Source organism: Manis javanica, chromosome 6 (assembly GCF_040802235.1).
Source record: "Manis javanica isolate MJ-LG chromosome 6, MJ_LKY, whole genome shotgun sequence".
NCBI classification, from domain to species: domain Eukaryota; kingdom Metazoa; phylum Chordata; class Mammalia; order Pholidota; family Manidae; genus Manis; species Manis javanica.
In genome coordinates, this window is record NC_133161.1 from 21,096,798 (window position 1) to 21,114,802 (window position 18,005).

At 41.9% G+C, this 18,005-nt stretch overlaps 1 protein-coding gene across 3 annotated transcripts; it reads right to left on the reverse strand.

The window, feature by feature from the left end:
• Window positions 1-11: 11 nt before the first annotated feature.
• MEST (mesoderm specific transcript) lies at window positions 12-13,327 on the reverse strand. Of its 3 annotated transcripts, none has more exons than XM_073238459.1 (13): window positions 13,048-13,327; window positions 10,600-10,636; window positions 9,777-9,931; window positions 7,709-7,788; window positions 7,227-7,304; window positions 6,961-7,097; window positions 6,729-6,787; window positions 5,596-5,636; window positions 4,955-5,025; window positions 4,603-4,704; window positions 3,178-3,254; window positions 1,176-1,239; window positions 12-295 (listed from the first exon to the last, which is right to left on the reverse strand). In XM_073238459.1, the coding sequence occupies exons 3-13, from the start codon at window positions 9,928-9,930 to the stop codon at window positions 178-180; spliced, it is 981 nt and encodes a 326-aa protein (XP_073094560.1). In that variant the 5' UTR covers window position 9,931; window positions 10,600-10,636; window positions 13,048-13,327; the 3' UTR covers window positions 12-177. The 3 variants fall into 3 exon arrangements, with proteins under 3 accessions (XP_073094560.1, XP_073094559.1, XP_017495882.1); XM_073238458.1 differs by having other exon boundaries at window positions 10,495-10,636; XM_017640393.3 differs by lacking the exon at window positions 10,600-10,636.
• Window positions 13,328-18,005: the final 4,678 nt, after the last annotated feature.

Genomic DNA, 18,005 nt, shown 5'->3' on the forward strand with positions numbered 1-18,005 from the left:
TTAGTTGGAGCTTCTGCTGGCTTTTTACTATACACTGTTCACCAATGTGAGTCAGATGAACTTCTGCGAAAGAATAGTGTTTGGTGGCCAGGGCCTCTTTTGGGCATTTCTTCCTAAGTGGCATAACACAACGGATAAGGGAGTAGGGGAGGTAATACAGGGAAGCTACTCTCCAGCTCAGAACGAGTTGATGAAGCCCATATATGCATTCAAGAAGCCCATGGGATCCTCTAGCTGTGGATAGTGGCTAATGTGGTCATCCAGAATCGACACTGTGGACCGCGGCAGCGTTTTCCTAGTGGAAGAGAACAGCATGTAGGTGAACTTGAGGCTGGATGGAAGGGGAGGGATGTAAGCCAGTGGGAAGCCCTGGTAAACTCTCCTGTGGACATACCACACTGGAGGGAACCTACACAGAGCTTATTCACCTTCTACCCTGGAATTGTAGCTTAGGCAGATATACTTGCCAATTCTATTTATGACGTATACAAACTAGTTTTTACATGTTCATAATCCAACAGACAACAACTTGAAAACAACACTTTTGCTGCAAATGTCAAAACAGGATGACTTCCAGCTCCTTAGAGAAGCCTGAAGTATCAGACAAGTGGGCCACTCAGCAACTCACTGTCCAAGTAAAGACAACAAAGACCTCCCTTAACCCTGGAAAGAGATGAGAGGGTTTAAAATCAAATGCAAGCTGTTTACTACTGAGTTGTTTCTGCTAGGCCATGTGAAGGTATGGAAAATTCTTATGTGACAAAGGCAGTTGAGATTTCGCAGTCCAACACCTTCCAACTAAGTACCAATGAGAAGGCACTTTTCTCAATCTCTCCTTGCAATCTGATCAGCTAAGGTCAATGAGTTGGCATTACAATCAATAAAAAGGAAACATTTCTTAAGATGGATCCACTTCCATTCCCTGGCTCACATGACAGCTTTTTCTTACCTGTATACATCAGAATATGTAGAAGCCATGACAGTGAAAATAGGCAGTATAAATCAAAAGACTGTATAACAGAATTTCTTGATCTTTACACATTTGTGTGAGAATAAAATTCCCAACTCATCCTCTTATGTTTCCTAGATGAACAACCAGTAAGGTCAGACAGTGACCAGAGCAAAAGCTCTCAACAGGAAATCCTACTCACCAAAGACCCCTGAGGGAGACTCACCTGTACAGCTCCAAAAACTCTGGATAGGGGTTCACAGGATCCAATGGCCCATAGATGAAATGAACTATGAAAGAGAAGAGGGAGTTACTAATAGATCTCACAGCTATTCCCCATTCCCCGCCCTAATTTTTTTTCCATTTTGAGAAATAATTGACATGTATATCATTGTGAAAAGTATACAGCCTGATGGCTTGGTTTACATTTACTGTGATATCGCTACCACAATAGTTCTGCTAATATCCATCTTCTTTATGTTTATTGTAGATACTATAAAAAAGGAAAAAAATTTTCTCCCTGTGATGGGAATTTATATAAGAGGTACTCTTAACTTTGCTGTATCTCATACAGCAGTGTTAACTATAGTCCTCATGGTGAACATTCCATCCCTAGTACTTATGGCTCCAAGTTTGTGCCTTTGACCACCTTCCTCCAAATTTTCCCTCTCCTACCCTCCACTTTCTGGTAACCACCAGTCTAATCTCTTTTCTGAGTTTTTTTTCTAAGTTCTATGTATTAGTGAAATCATATTTGTCTTTACTTGTGTGACCTATTTCATTTAGCCTAATGCCTTCAAGGTCCATCATGTTGTTGCAAATGGTAAGATTGCCTCATTTTTTATGGCTGAATAATATACCATTGTATATACATACCACAACTTCTTTATCCATCCATCTGTTGGTAGACAGGTTATTTCCATGATGTGGCTATTGTAAATAATGCTATGAATGTGGGGGTACTCTGTATCTTTTAAAGTTAGTGTTTCATTTCCTTTGGATAATAAGGTGTATTTTTAATTTTTTGAGGAAACTCCATACTGTTTGTCATAGTGGCTGAACCAATTTACAATCCCACCAACAGTGCGTAAGGATCCCCTTTTCTCTACATCCACGCCACCATTTGTTAATCTCTTGTCTTTTAGATAATGGCCATTCTAACAGGCATGAGATGATAGCTCACTGTGGTTTTAATCTTCATTTCCCTAATGAGTAGTGATGTTGAGTATCTTTTCAGGTACCAGTTGGCCTTTCATATATTTTCTTTTGAACAGTGTCTACTCAGGTCCTTTGCCTATTTTAAATTTGTTGGGTTTTTTTCGCTATTGAGCTGTATGAGTTTGTTATATTTTGTATATCAACCCCTTATCAGATATATGGTTTGCAGACATTTTTCCCCATTCTATAGGTTTACCTTTTCCCTTTGTTAATGGTTTTTGCTGTGCAGAAGCTTTTTAGTTTGATGTAGTCTGACTTTAAGTAAAAAAAATTTAATGATAGAAAACCTAACTTCTTTCAATAAGTAGGTTATAAAGAACTTCTGAGAGTAAGTCTAAAACTTAGCCAATTTGTGACATTTCTTCCTATATACAACTATTCAGTCTCTCCTCCCCAGGTCATCTGTGCCTGGACCAAAGGGAGTAAGCCCCAATTCTTTTAACCTTCTCGTTCTATAAATCCATGATACTATCATTCTTTAAAATTAGTCTCTTCAATTATAATTGACCCCTGATATTTTAAATCGGCCAATAATTTCTTGAGCACCAACTACTATGTGTGAGACACTGCACGGATTTTTTTCTTTTTAAATCCATAAGAATGAAGAGACAGGTGAGCAGAAACCACCTTAGATTGCTCAGTAATCTAAACAGCCTTCTGTCCCAGCAGTTTCAGTATGTGGCAGCCACTGAAAATGCACAGCCAACAGTGACACAATGACCTTTGCAATCGTATCTCAGTGTGTTATACACTTCCCCTCTCCAACACATGTAACTGGTGTTTCAGATATTGGGAGTAGGGTTGCCAGATTAAATAACTGAAATTCAAATTTACTAGGCATCCTCTAAATGTTTTTTTTTTAATGTAAGTTATGTCCAAATATTGCACAGCACATACTTATCCTAAAAAAACAGCTGGATGTCTTGTATTTTTATTTGCTAAATCATGCAATTACTTTAACTACATAGTCCCTAAGTTTTCCTATCAAGATGTTGTATAGAAATACTCACTGGGTATAGTTACAGAGGCAAGAGCTCCTACCCAGCGTCTTCGAAACTTCTTCCTCTGATTGATGTACTGTAAGAGACTACAGGACAGATAAGTCAGCAGGGGTAGAACAAGCTTTTATTGCTGTAAGGATGTGAAGGTCTGACATGAGCCACAGGAACACAGTAAATGTTTTCTTAGTCCAGAAGCAACTTGACTCTCCTGGGAATGGCTTACTTAATTTACCCATTTCTGTTAACCTCTCGAGTTAACCACCATGTAGCTGTAGCAGTGATCATGCCTGCTATCATGTAAGAATTAATGATTATATGTGTTTATTAAGCAGGGAATGAGGTCTAGAAAGGCTGGAAGTTAGTTTGGATTATGTGACTGAGTCCAGGTCCAAGGTTCTGACTTAGTGACTCTACCACTAAGTAGCTCTTTGACTCAAAGTTGTAACCTATGTCTTTCAACATCTGTTTCCTCAACTTTAAGAGTACTGAACTACCTGGTCTCTAAATTGACATCTTGTAGAAGTTCTTAAGCACAAAGCTTCATTCTCTGCATTCCATCTGACCACAGATAAATGGAGATTTCCTCTTCCTATAGAGTAAGATACCACAGCCACATTTTAGAATGCAAACTCATGTATTCTACTTTTCCTAGAGTTATCCAAGCAGAAGAGTTATTTTTGTGAACCTCAACACCTCTTAGAAATGGTATTTACTTTCTGGAAATGAAAGTATAAGGGAATTTAAAAAGAGGGCTCTGTTTCTTTTTTTTATATTAAAATAACTTCAGCAATGTCGTGGGGGTTGGGATGGGAGGGAGGAATGGCTCCCTCCACCTCACAGTTCCCAGTAGAGCCATGGGTTAAAACACCATAGCTACACTGGCCCAGCTGGCACAAATACAGAGCCTTATCTTATGTGGTTATGGGCACCACCATCTTTAGGGCCCTCAGTGAAAGCTGCTATATTCTCATTTGAACCAAGGCATGGGAATTCTTCGTACAAGACAAATCTCCCTTCTTAGTTCCTGCTGCTAGAGAAAAGACAAGAAAAAGGCAAAGACTTACATTTTGAGAGAGGCACTAGGCTCCTTTTACAACTACAATTAGACATTTTGAAGCATTTAGTATTAACAAAAAGCCCAAAGAGGACTGGCCAAAATCAATTGGCCAGTTACAAACTGAATTAACGTTAGAGTTTGCAGCTGTTTATCCAAACTTTTTGTGCCACATGGCTTAGGCTCAGGGCTCACTCTATTCTTGATTTCTTTCTTCTTAGAAAAGTACAGAGCAGACTTTTTAGTTTTCCTCATAGGTCCTAACAACTTTCATATGAGTGGGAACAAGCCAGCAAGCAACAGAACAAGCGAGGGCTCACTCTTTCCCCACTTTCCAAAAAAAGCTTCTCCAGAAAGCAAAGCCAAGTGTTATTTCTTACCTGTCAATAACTAAGTTCCCATCATTGTTGCGAATCCCTGCCCACATGTCCCACAGCTCACTCTCAGAGGGTCGGGTGTGCGGCCCAAAGGCCGGGGCAAGACTGAAAGAGCCCAAAGAGACAAGAAAGTCAAGTGTGAGAGTTCAGAATGTCAAATGTGCCTGGAACCTCGGAGGTCATGCCATCTGACCCTTAACTGATTCATCAATTCCTTTTGCTGCTTCCCTGGTGAGTGGCCAACACTGTCGCTTTAAAATATCAAGCCAAGGATTTGGCCCAGAGTTTTAATGGTGACCCCTTGTCACTGCATTGTTCCCAGGCTATAGTGGATCAATCTTTGGCAGCCACTTACCCTCGAGAGAACACAAAGAAGTTCATCAGTCGTGTGAGGATGGGTGACAGCAAGCCTCCATCTTTGAGAAGCTGTAGGTAAATAAGCAAAAGCAAAAATCAAGAATCCAAAGAGAGAAAACAACCAGGAACAAAGGTCTTAGATTAGGGACTGAAAAAGGACTTTTAGCGAAATCTTCTACCAAAAGGTTTGCTCATTAGCTTTTAGTTTTTGTTTTGCTTCCCCACATTCTTTTCACATGGAAGACAAACCTATTTCTAATTCCCTTTAAGATTATATGTCTACAGGGGTAGAACAAGTCCCTAAATCCCTTCACTAAATCCCTAAAACTTGTAACTGATGTATTCAACTTTAGACTGGGATCCTGATTTGTTCAAAATCATGCTGATGTCACAAGTGTTTTGCTAGCTAAATTTATCCACATATTTGTTGATCTCTTAGTCTCAGAAATAAGGCTTTATCTAAGGGCCACTTCCACTGCTTTATTTGCATAAGGAAAACACTAACTTCATTAATGTAAATTCATGAGGATTTTAACTGTATCCTATTACACCAGGAATAACCCTTATAAAGGTCTCAAAATTATTTTTATGCCTGTATAAATCTCAAAAACTAAAGATGTAATCAGTGAAGCAGCCAACCTTTTGGAGAAGAAGAGGACGGTGAGTCTCAGGAAATATACCTGAAGGAGAACAGAGTTATGTTAGTCATCTACCAACAACTTTAGGCCACACATAGGCCCATTATCAGAAACCATCCTCCCTATTCACTGTCACCTTTGGGGTCTTCACTGCTAAAAACAATGACAAATGAAGATTTAGTACTGTCATCTAATTACTTCTCCAGGGAATTCTGCATCTAACAGGTCAAATTCTTTCCCACTTGGATTATTTTCCCCATTGTAAAGGTAAAAGAAATGGGAAAAATAATGTACATGGTCATCTGTAATGCTGATGCTTAAGCTCTGACTCCCATTGGCATTTCCTCCCATTCTTCAGAACACGTTGTATTGTTACTATTTGGGGCTGCAAAAGAAACCAGAGATTTTTCAGGAAATATAGGTCCCTAGAAAAATCCTACAGTTCTTTCTTTTTTTCTCCAGTCAGTGAGAGAAAGCATTAACATTGCTGATTAAGGAACAGACTCCTCTCCTGATCTATTCTTAAGGAATTCAGGAGATAACTAGGATTTCACAGATTTACAAGCCAGGCTCACTGTCTGAGAGAAAAAGTGAACCCTTGATTAGACCTTTTGGAGATGTTTCTAATTTCTAACTGAAACTTGGCACTGCTATTAATGCGGAGTTTAGGAAACAAAACACAGTACTACTAGACACACCTGTGGCTTCATTGCAGCTATCCATGTAACCCGATGCAGTTGGCTGGAGATACTTACATGCTAGCATCTGCACTCCTCACTACCTTCTAACCAGAGTTGTTGCTAGATCCACCACTAGATCTTGCCATGCAGTGCATTTCAAAAGCACATATTACTCTACTGCTATTTATTAACAATATGCCAATATAATCTAATCAGCTTCCTTGGTAATCCTATTCATTTTATTTTCTATATTTAAGAACATTACTCTGAGAAAAGGTAAATAAATCTCATCAGACCACAAAAGTGATTCAAAGCACAAAAAAGGTAAAGATCCTCTAGTTTAACTGGGTCTGCTTGTAATATTATCAGATTACCATTTAGATGTCAACATGATGTCTAAACGTGGCCCTTCTTAGGCTACCCCTCACTTCCCACCCACCGCCAAGGCAATTACCTCCATTTGACAAACAGAGACTCTTTATGGTAAGCCGACCAGATCGATTCTGCTTGAACCTAGAAAACGGGTGCAGGAAACACACAACTGAGTGGACGTACACCAGTGCAGTGGCTAAAGACAAACTCCCAAGAAGGAAAAGCGGTAGAAAGAACCCAGGAATAATTTACTTTCCCCAGCATTTTAAATGAGTGAAACCTATGAGACAGCAGAAGTTTAAGACTTAACTGACCTATAGAGCAGCTCCTGAGCAACGATATCACCATAATCATGAGACAAAAGGTTGATCCTGCGGTTCTGGAGCCCCAGATGCCTCAAAAGTGCCTCCACAATGCTGGCCTGCTCAAATATGGAATAGTGATGTGGTCTCTAAGGAAAAGAAAGCCCGGATATACAGGATGAAGTCACAAGTGCAGATCTGTCTGCCTGCTTGACCCCTCTGCCCTCATGCACCGCACCCCACCCTCAACACTAGTTCCCCGTCTAGATGCGGCTTACTGGTTTGTCACTGAAGCCAAAGCCCAAGAAGTCAAGGGCAATCACTCGATGAAACCTCAGGGTCAGACCTTCCCAAATCTACAAGAAAAAAAGGATGATTTGGACTTCTGATCCTGTCCCTCCTCTCCTCTGACCTATAGCAGTAGAGGAGTTTCACCCCTCTCTCAGCCTAACAGACATCAATAAAGAGAAAAATCTCATGAAACCACCACAGGCCCACAGATGATCCTCTTGAAAAGTGCTTTATGCCTAATAATTAATCTCTATTGAGGGAAGAACTCCAGTATTTTTAACTTGGCAATGCTCCTTCCCAGACTGTCAAAGAATTTTTTATGCCTTTACAATAAATGAGAAACAGTTCTACATTTAATCCTATTTTATTAAGCAATTCAAATATGCAAGAGCCTTCCAGTGCTGACAACAAAATCCTTGATTTTTGATTTTTAAAGATATAGTAGGACCTATAAGTCCGATTTCATTACCTTGTACCAATCATAGCTGGATGTTGGAAAGCCATGTAAAAGCACAACTATCTCTGGACTTCCAACCACTCCCACGGAGTCTGGGAAGAAGAAAAGAAATCAGGCTGACTCCCTCGAAAATAACCTTGATGATAGTAAAATCTATAAAGGACAAGAAGTGCCACCAAATTAATGCAATTAAAATACAGAATTTCTTTTTAAAATGCAAGCTTACTGCTTTAGGTAAAAACAGGCATTTGACTATTTTCCTTTAATTTGTATGTAAAGAACTATAAACACCACACTTTGTATGAAAATACTTGAAAGGCAGTCTGCCTAATTTCACCTAGAATTTTTTTTAAGTATTTCTCCCTTTATTTTGTATTATTATTAATTAGCAATTTTTTTCACAGTGAGAAGTAAACTTTCACAGTTAAATGTATACAGTCACAACATATAAACTATAAATTCTTTATACTGTATCTTTCTTTAATGGCCTCACAAAAATTCTCTAAAAAAATGGCAACTATTTCTCAACCTGGTGAGCACCTTGGCTTTTGCTACTTTTTTCAGTAATTCTACAGGAGACCCAATCCAGTATCAAAAGCAGAATGCTGAATATTAAAGAATTCTAACAGCTTTCAAAAAGGGTTAATCAACAGAGACATGAACATTTTTTAATGCACAAACATCTTTTAAATTAGCCAAACATTTAAACATTGAAATGCTTTGCTAACATTAGATTAAAATATACATTCATATACTATCAGTAGCATGAGAATGATAAGAAGGTTTGCAAAATAATTTGGTTAGAAGCAGTTACAAAGTTAATATACTTCAGCCTAAGAGTCTTATTCTTCAAAATCCATGCAAAGAAAAATCATTCCATTTACAAACAGCATAGTTTGAAAACACAGATGACTCTTGAGCAGCATGAGGAGTTAGGGTCACCAACCACCCTGCAGTCAAAAATCCATGTAACTTTTGACTCCCCAAAAACATTAATAACTACCAGTAGTCTACTGTCAGCCAGAAGCCTTACCAGTAACATAAACAGATGATTAACACGTATTTTCTATGTTATATGCTATACTCTTATGCTAGAGAAATTTTTTTCAAATTGTTAGATATCTCCAAAACCTTTTTCTAGTATATTTACTGAAAGAAAATATCTGCATGTAAGTGGGCCTGTGCAGTTCAAGCCCATATTGTTCAAAGGTCAGCTGTGTAAGGGGAAAAAAATGAAGATTTCAATATTAACTACTTAATATTGTTAATAACCATCAATATTAACTATTTAAAACACTGAAAAACCACAACCTAAATGACCAACATATATAAAATTACATACCTGCTTAATTGAATATAGCAAATGAGAGGAGGTCAGGAGCAATAATGAAAAACGGTTTATGACAAACATTTTTCGTTATTGCTCTTGACCCCCGCCCAAAAGAAATCTTTTCCAAACTCGTTTCTCAGTTTCTTTACTTATAAAAATGAGGTTATTAGACCTACCTCCAAGTTCTGTTGCAAAAAATGAGGTGAAACAATGAAGTTTGAAAATAGAATTCAACACCTAGCATATGGTAATTACTTAATAAGTAACAGTCATAACAATTATCGTTAGCAAATTAAAAAGGCATTAGACTAAAATCACATTTAGTTATGCAAATAACAGTTTTTACAGAAAACAGTAAAACGAGATCAGGTTGAGGGGGAACAGAACCAATGGCAGCTATACCTATGAATATTGTTTATATTACCTGACATGGGGGCACTCAAAAGAGAAAATATCTATCAATATAAATCAGGCTACAATGAAAAATCATACTGAAAAGTCAGTTCTATAGAGTTTGAAATCTCAATTCCCACCCCCCTCCGCACCCCAGCAGTTTTCTCTGAGTTTCCCTGCTATCAAATTAACAAAGAGAATTAATCTGTTCCTTCAGGCACACTACACAGAAAAAGGGGTTTCTCCCCTCCATCACTTAGGGGCAACAAAGACCAATGGGTGCAAAGTAAGTACTTCAGTGGGACCTGTGGACCTATGGGACCTCCCACACCAGCTGTCCCGGGCGTCCTTTCTTACCTTGGTAGAAGATGCGCAGTCCCTTGTAGGTGAAAAACTTGCCAGAAGACTTCCATGAGTGAAGAGCAGGGGAAAGCTGGGGGGGTGGGATATGCAGATAGGCTGCAAGCAAGGGCACCGCCAGCAGCCCCACTTGGACCCACCACTCCCTCATCCTGTAAGAAAATCGGAGGGAGAGTGGGCAAGCAGTCAGGTGATGGCGTACATGCTTCTATAAGCCCTAAATTGGTAAGATAGGGGTGGGGGGAGATTTCTGTACCATATAGTGACTACCTTGCCCTCCTATGAAACATGGCAGGAAGTTTACCAAAAAAAAGTGTAAACACATCTCTGCCTGCTGTGGCAATCACCCTATTTGCTCAACATTCTAATTTTAAGGAAAAGATAAATTATTTTAATTATGTAATCTTCTGCCCACTTTAATCCCTCAGTCCCTCCCCTTGTCCTTTTCCCAAGACTGGCTGAAGAGGTTATTATGTAAAGTAAAATTACTTAAGTATTGTACATCTTTTCATTGGTTTTTAACAAAAGCTTCCAGGAAAAAAATTATTTTCTTAATATTTACTCTAAAAGCTCTACCACCTACCCACCAGCATCTACCAGTAGAATCTGTGTGTGTGTATGTGTGTATGTATTTTTTTAACTGATGCATAAAAAATATATACCTGTGTGTGTGTGTATATGTATTTTTTTTAACTGATACATAAAACATACATACCTTACGTGTGGTAATAATCACCTGTCCTTAAACAGAAAGCTGCTCTTGTTTCTTGAATATTTATCAACCCTCTGACCCCAGTGAATCCCTGTTTGGCACTACTACCTGGATTTATGCTGAGAAATTGCTCAGGATAATAAGTCTGTGAAAGCAATAAGATAGGGGCACTGTAAATTCCAACATAAGCAGCTTTGTCATGACCCTGAATATCTAATCTCTTGAGAGGTCAGAGAAGCAGATTATATTTCTGCTTTCCTTAGCAGACTCTTGAGGAAGCTCCCATTTACTTAATTTCTTAGGAATGCCCCCCTCACCCCCACCAAAGGAAAAAAAAGGCAGAGCTCATACCCAACATCTGGGAATTGAAATTGATTCTATCTTGGAAAGAGAACACTGGTTTGCATGCCCAACTTTCCATACCCAGGACTTCAAAGGTCCAGGTCAGTTTATCCACAATGACAATGATAAACAGGTGCTAGGCAGGAATTTGAAATAGTTCCCTCTTTTTCTAGCTTACACCCTTTTAACGGTCATTAGCAAAGGAATTGTCAATAGAATGGATGTTCTCTCAAAATAGCCAGAATGGAAATACCTTCTAAAATGAAGAGTTGTCAAGAAAACAGCTATAAATAAGGGAAATTAATTGTCAAAACCCTGGTGGAACTGGCTTTGTGTCTGTAACACACAACTTTCCAGGACATTACCTGTAATGTGGCCACAAGTCCAATTCATCACAAACTCACAAAACACTTTTTTTTAACTCTAGAATAAATAAATAATCCTGTGATTCCACAGCCATAAAATAACCCCAGCCCTTAAAGAATCTCAGCTCCTTTACCTATTTTTTAGGCATTACTAGCTAGAATAGTCTTTTTTTTCTTTTCTACAAAGGTACCTGTCCATAAGACAGACCCAATGATTTGGTTCTACCTTTCAAGGTAGTATTAGAAATGAACCTTAAAAGTACCAAGAACATTGTCATTACATCACAGTTTTCACCCCATAACAGTGCAGGCTAAATCCTACCATCTCCTTGAAAAATGAGATGACAGAAAGCATTAGGTTTGGTTTGTCATTTTCCCAGAGCTATCCGTCCTATATAACTTAGACATTTTTATGTTCACATTTCATCACCAAGCCTTATTATCCCTGTGATTCTCATCTCTTTCATTCGTGGGTTCCAGCAGCGGAATTCTGCAATGACTCAGCAGCACACCAGGGAGGGGCTACTAGAGGAACCAGTGAAGGGGGCTACCCCACCCTGGGGAAGGGGGGTGCCAGGAGAACGATGCACTTACTCAGCTCCTGGATACCCCACCCTCCACACCTTCCTCCTCTTTTACTCAAGCAAGCCAAGAGGCAACCCCTCAGGAAGCTATTTTCAGCTTTAATTAGCTCAGTAAAAATGACCTTAATGACATTTTAGATTTTAGTAGGGAAGCAATCTAGCAGGTCAGTAGACAAAATGTGTTAAACATCTTTTTAACCAAAATCTCCATTATTTGATGAGCCATTAGTCAAGAGTATAAATTCAACAAACCCCAGGAATAAACCTGGAAATTAAGCTTTCCGAGCCTTGATTTCTTCATCTTGTATATAAGAAAATACTCTCGCTATCACCAAACCTGCCACCTTACCGCATCGTCGTGAGACCATGAATTACTTTGTAAATCAATGCAAACAATTCATGCATAACATTATGACTGTTTTGTCACATCACCATTCTCACTTGGCTTGTTACTGATACCTCAAAAATACCGTGATAAGAAACTGCAAGGTCTAGTCACACCTATGCAGTAACCCGCGCCACAGTGATACCAGGGTCCTCAAATCCTAAATCACACTACAGCAGTAGTGGAGTCTAGAAATCCTAAAATGCGCCACAGCAACAGCAGGATCTTGAAATCCTAAATTACGACACCGCAATACCACAGTCTCGAAATTCTAAATTGCGCCAAGGCTCCGCAGAGGTCTAGAAATCCTAAATCGAGCCAGGGTCATGCCCACATGTTAAAATCCTTAATTGCACCAAGGTGAAACGGGGGTCTAGAAATCCTAAATTGAGCTAGGGCGATACTGGGGTCTAAAATTCCTAAATTGTGCAAAGGTCTAAAAATCCTAAATTTCATCAGAGCGATACCAGAGTCTAAAAATCCTAAATCACGCCAAGGCAAAATGGGGTCTAGAAATTCTAAGTCGTACCAGGACAACGCCGAAGTCTAAAAATCCTAAATTGAGCCAGGGCAATGCCGGGGTCTAAAAATCCCAAATCGCACTGCAGCGATATCAGGGTCTAGAAATCCTAAAAATCAAGGAGATCCCGAGTTCTGAACATTCTAGTGCATACAGAAGCTACATCCCCTCCCAAGTAGGCAGAGCGGGGTCAAAGGACCGGCAAGTGTCCAACCCACATTGGGGTTTTTCCTCCACTGCGGGTGTCGCAGTCCAGCAGCCCCAGCTCAGACACGGAGAGTCCCCACCCGCTAGCCGGCTCCCAGGTCCAGGACAGCGGCTTTGAAGCAGCCACACCCCCAAAGGAAGCCGCACACCCACCTGCGGAGGCGATCTCGGCGCACCATGACTGCGTCTTATCCCATCCCGCGTGGTATACGGGTCCAGAGCACGGTGGCTCTGCGGCCCTCGCAGCCGTGCTGGCCGCCCGGCACCCAAGCGTAGCCCACAGCACACGAAAGCAAAGACGAGAACGGCGCTGGCCGCGGCAAGCAGCCAGCGGCCGCCCGGGTGGGCGCTGCGGCACTGCGCGAGGTGCGGCTGCCGCAGAGGAGGTGCCGCGACGTGCTGGTTGCTTCGGCAGCGCTGAGCTAGTGGGCACCGACTTTTAGAGCCCACCCGCGCCCCGCCCCTGGCCCGCCCACCGTGCCGCAGCACCCCTCCCGCGCAGCCGCAGCCCCTCCCCACAAACTCCCCTCCACCGCTGCCCAGCAGCTGCTGCTGCAGGGATGGGGCGCCCCTCATACTCCTCTAGGGGGCACCTTCAGCGGCGTTGAGCCCCGCCAACACCTCGCTGGTCCCTCACAGGCCCCCAACACTGAGCGCCAGGTACTGCAGCAGAAATCCTCCCCTGGAGAGTTAATGCCACAGACCCCTGAACCCTAACACCCCCACCCCACACCCCCGGCCATGAGGTGGCCGCTCAGCCTTAGGTGCAGCGGGGCTCAGGGCTGCCAGCAGTGGTGCCCGCCCACGACCTGCGCCATGCCCAAGCCTTGGGTTCTGATCATCATGGGTGTCCGACACTTACTAGGTCTCTCACACGGGGTAACCACCAAAGGCACAACCAAGCGGTTAGGGAACAGCAAGTTCTGAGGGACCTACTACCGAGTTAATCGGCTGATTGATGGGGCTGCCAGCAAGCGAAAGAGCAAAACTTGCAGAAAGTCTGAGTTCTCTCATTCGGCCCTAACCACCACCGCAGCGCCAGGCACGTTTCCTCTGCAGTAGCGCTACGTGGTCCGCATGCCAGAGCCCCGCCGCATCCCTCCCGCAACACCCGCTCCCAGCAAAGGGCCCGGCCCGCGCCGGAAATAATCATCACAGCTACAAGAGGCTAAAGCTCCCTTTCATGCATGTTTGACTGAATCACAATGTAAGGGCCCCAGTGGTTCAGGAAAGAGGGAAGGATTTTTTTTCTTCATCCATATTCCTTTAAAACGCATCTATTACGCTTTTGAAAAGAAAAGTGTAGAGAATCAGATTTCTGTGCTCATTTTCTGGCTGTAAATTTAAATTCTGACGAACGCGCTCCGGCTGCAAGGCCCGCAGCCCACACGGTGCAGGCTCCCTCCAGCAGGGGCGCTGCAGGCCTCTCTTCCACTTGCGCCCATCGGGCTACCCTGCCACCCTGCCACCCCGCAGCCCAGAGCTCAGACAAGATGGAATCACAAAAGGCGGGTCCGGCCGAGCCCACCGGCACCTAACTGCGCAGGGAGCTAAGGCAGCCAAGCAGACATAAGAGATATCACCAGCTAGGAGCGTGTCATCAAAACATTGCACAATCCAGGGTACATGTCTTCTAGTGTCCAATTAAGAGGGTCAGGAAACGAAGGCTTATTTGGCACCTACAGTGCGCTAAGAGCCAGGGATAAAAGAGGAATAAGAAATGGCCCCAGACCCCGCCCTGGCGCAAAATGCTGACCATCCGGTGGGGAAGACGCACAAAAAGGGAGGTTGCTTAAATTTTTCCTTTAATTTCCTGGCAACATTTTGTGACAGATTGGCCCCTCCTCCCCCAACACGTAAGGACCTCAAAGGCCGAACCCAAGTATTATTCACCTTTTGTATCCCCAGAGCCCGCCACAGTGCCGGCCACAAAGCAGGCCCCTAATAAACTGCATGAATAAGTACAAGAATTTGAGGGTGCACAGGGGAGGAAGTAATTAAGGGGAGGGGGAGAGGGTTGCCTTGAATGATGAATAGACATTTACCAGAGAGACAAAGAGCATTCCACCCAGCGGGGACCGCATTCGCAAAGCACTGGAGGCGCAGGACTGCACAACCTCTGGGGAAAACTTGAAGTCCCTTGGGCTGGGGTACAACAGGCAAAAAATTAAACTGGAAGGGGTAATTCATCCTAAGGAGTTCATTCTGAATAAAATGCAATGCCACAGATGGATTTAAACCCTTTATGGCCTTAATTGGTTACTTAACAAAATTTAAATCACTCCCTTTACAAATGGAAGATTATCTATTTTAACTAACTATCACCCTTTAGGACTGAATTATTTAGCAAAATTGAAATCGGTCTGTTCAACAGAGTAAAGGCTTTCCTACTTTAACTAAGACAACAATAACCTTTGCATTATGTAATTTTTTTTCATATTTATTGTCAACCGAACCTCTCAGTCCTACAGACAATTCCACACTTTCACTCCCACCACACCAGGAGCGCCAGCATCCGAGATGACAGCAATTTGGTATTTAATGGACTGACTGCTCACAAAGGATCTTATTCTGAAAGCCATGGAAAAAGTAGGCAGACAAGAGGAGAGACCGTCAGCGGCAAGGGTCAAGAGAGGGGACCAAAGGAAGTGCTTGAAGACAACAGGAATTCTAAGTCTGCTCAAGACAAACCCTCCTGCATAGACTCGCTGGGAAAACTTCCTTGGAGAAGAAGGGATTTAGGTTGAGAAAGACTTAAAACTGTAACTTGTTTAGGCAAAGAAAGTGTTCTTTCCACAAGAAACTCCAGCGTGGAGACACGGAGTCCAAAAAACGCAGAGGATAGTATGAGAGATTAGCTTGGTTAAAACCAGGAATTTGTTTTCAAAAATTGAGGGAGAAAATACTAATAATACAAGAGCCAAAGAGTTAATGAATTTTCTAAATGTGCCTGACTTACTTCCAGAGAGAAGCTTCCTCCACTGGGGAGAATCTGGCCCAAGGTATAAAACAGTTGGAGTGCCCAAGAAAACATGTAACCATACATAAATCCAAAGCCTGCCTCCGGCTTGCTCTGAGTGCACCCTTTCAGTTCTCGGATACGGACACTACACTTGACCAACATCATATACCCTCAAACAATAGCTTATCATGCATTTACTGTCATATTCTAAGATAGTCCCACATAATAAGACCTCTAATTTGTGCAAAAATTTGTGTAGAAATCTCAGCATTTATTAGCTTGCTGATACACGAAAGTGTTATGAGTTAGCAGGACTGGTACCATGGATTCAATAATTATGTTCTTAGAATCCCTGTTTGAGACCCATGATATGACAAACACAAGGATATGTGTTTATAGAGCCACTCTGAAGAACCATAATTATCGATTCAAGCAAACTAAAAAAGTTCAAGATGGAAGAAACTTAGTTGAACAGCAGCATATGTTCAAGAGACTTAGGGTTTCCGTTGACAGTGAGTCAGTGTGATACTACTCCAAAAATGCCATTGTAGATTGTAGACTGTAATTAGAGAAGTGCCAGAATATGCCCACCCTATTCTCTTCTGCTAGTCAGACCTCACATAAATTATTTTATTCTGTTCTATTAGACCAGGTATTAAGAGACACATAAACAGGAATTTTTTCAGAGATCAACTAAAATGCATTGCAAATTATGTCACCAAAGAGCATAACATTTTAAGCATGGGTCTCACCCAATTCATCCCTAATTGTCACAGTAACTCAGATGATTATTTCATCCACCTTTGTTTTTTCTTCAGGGAAAGAAAGATACAGCAGCTCAGAGCACTAAGTTTTAGTATATGAAGAGGCTGGGAACTGAACACAGATGTGTCTGGCTCCAAAATCAGTGTTCTTTCCACTACCCCACACTGTCTCCCTGTTTAAAATAACTGGCATGTTTAGTTGGAAGAAAAGCAGCCTTGTGGAGTGGGAGAAGGAAATGTTAGCAGTCCTCAAATATTTGTGGAAGCAGTATTAGACATTTTATTCTGTATGGCTCCAATGAGTACAAATCGTAGAGAAACAGATGTTGATTCAACATAAAGAATTTTCCAACAGTCAGGGCTGTCTAGAGAGATTAAATGGCTCAGCCATTTTGGGACGTGACAAAGTTCCCTGTCACTAGGGGCTGGGTAACCCTGAGGCAGATATGCGAGCTCTGGATGAATGCAGGAATGACCTTTAAGGTCCTTTCCCATCAGACAGAAACTAAGGCTCAGAGAGGTATTGGAACTTGGCTAGGGAGACCCCTCTACTGAAGGGTCAATTCCACAACTAGGTCCTCTCTGGCTGCCCCTCAGCTTAGAGCTCTTTGTACAACATGCTGTTTCATGTGAGGGCAAGACAAATTGAAGAAAATTATCAATGCAGTCACATCAACCTCTCAACCAAATTTAACCAATATATCCCCAAAATGACTGGTTTCTTCATTCCTCCTCAGGCTCACTTTTGGGTAAAAGTCTTTGGCTGCAAAAAGTTCAAAGGATGAGTGGTAGAGAAGCAACAGAACTGAATAATCGGTGAACCAGATAAAATGGACCTAAGTAACAGACAGCCGTTTCTGTAGATTACAGAATACTGGGTACCCCTAAATCTCTTTACACACCTTCCGCATTACAGGGCATACCTCATAATCCCACACACGGTACTATTCCACTCTTTCACATCTAGAGTACACCTTATATACCCACACAGATAAGGATTCAAAATAAAATTGTCTCTTACATTTTCATAAAACCTTACCCTTTCACATATATTATCTCATCTGATCTCACCGCAGTCCTGAAAGGAAGGCAGCTACTTTCTTTTAGACAGACAAGCAATTTCCCAGCTGCCTGGAGAAGAAAGGGCTACAGCACACAGCTCTGTTTTTTTCTAAACTATTTTCCACCCTAGAGTATTCCTCCAGCCTGCATGAATCAACTGAGAGGCAGGTGTTTCGCTTTCCCTCGACTGCTGTCATCGCCTCGCACCTTCTTCAGCGGTCTTCCCTCACCTTGCCCTCCAGGGCCCCCACCCCCACTACTACTGCCGCGCCTTCCGAGCATCCGGTTACTACTTCACTCGCTCGGCACCGCCGCGCACTGAT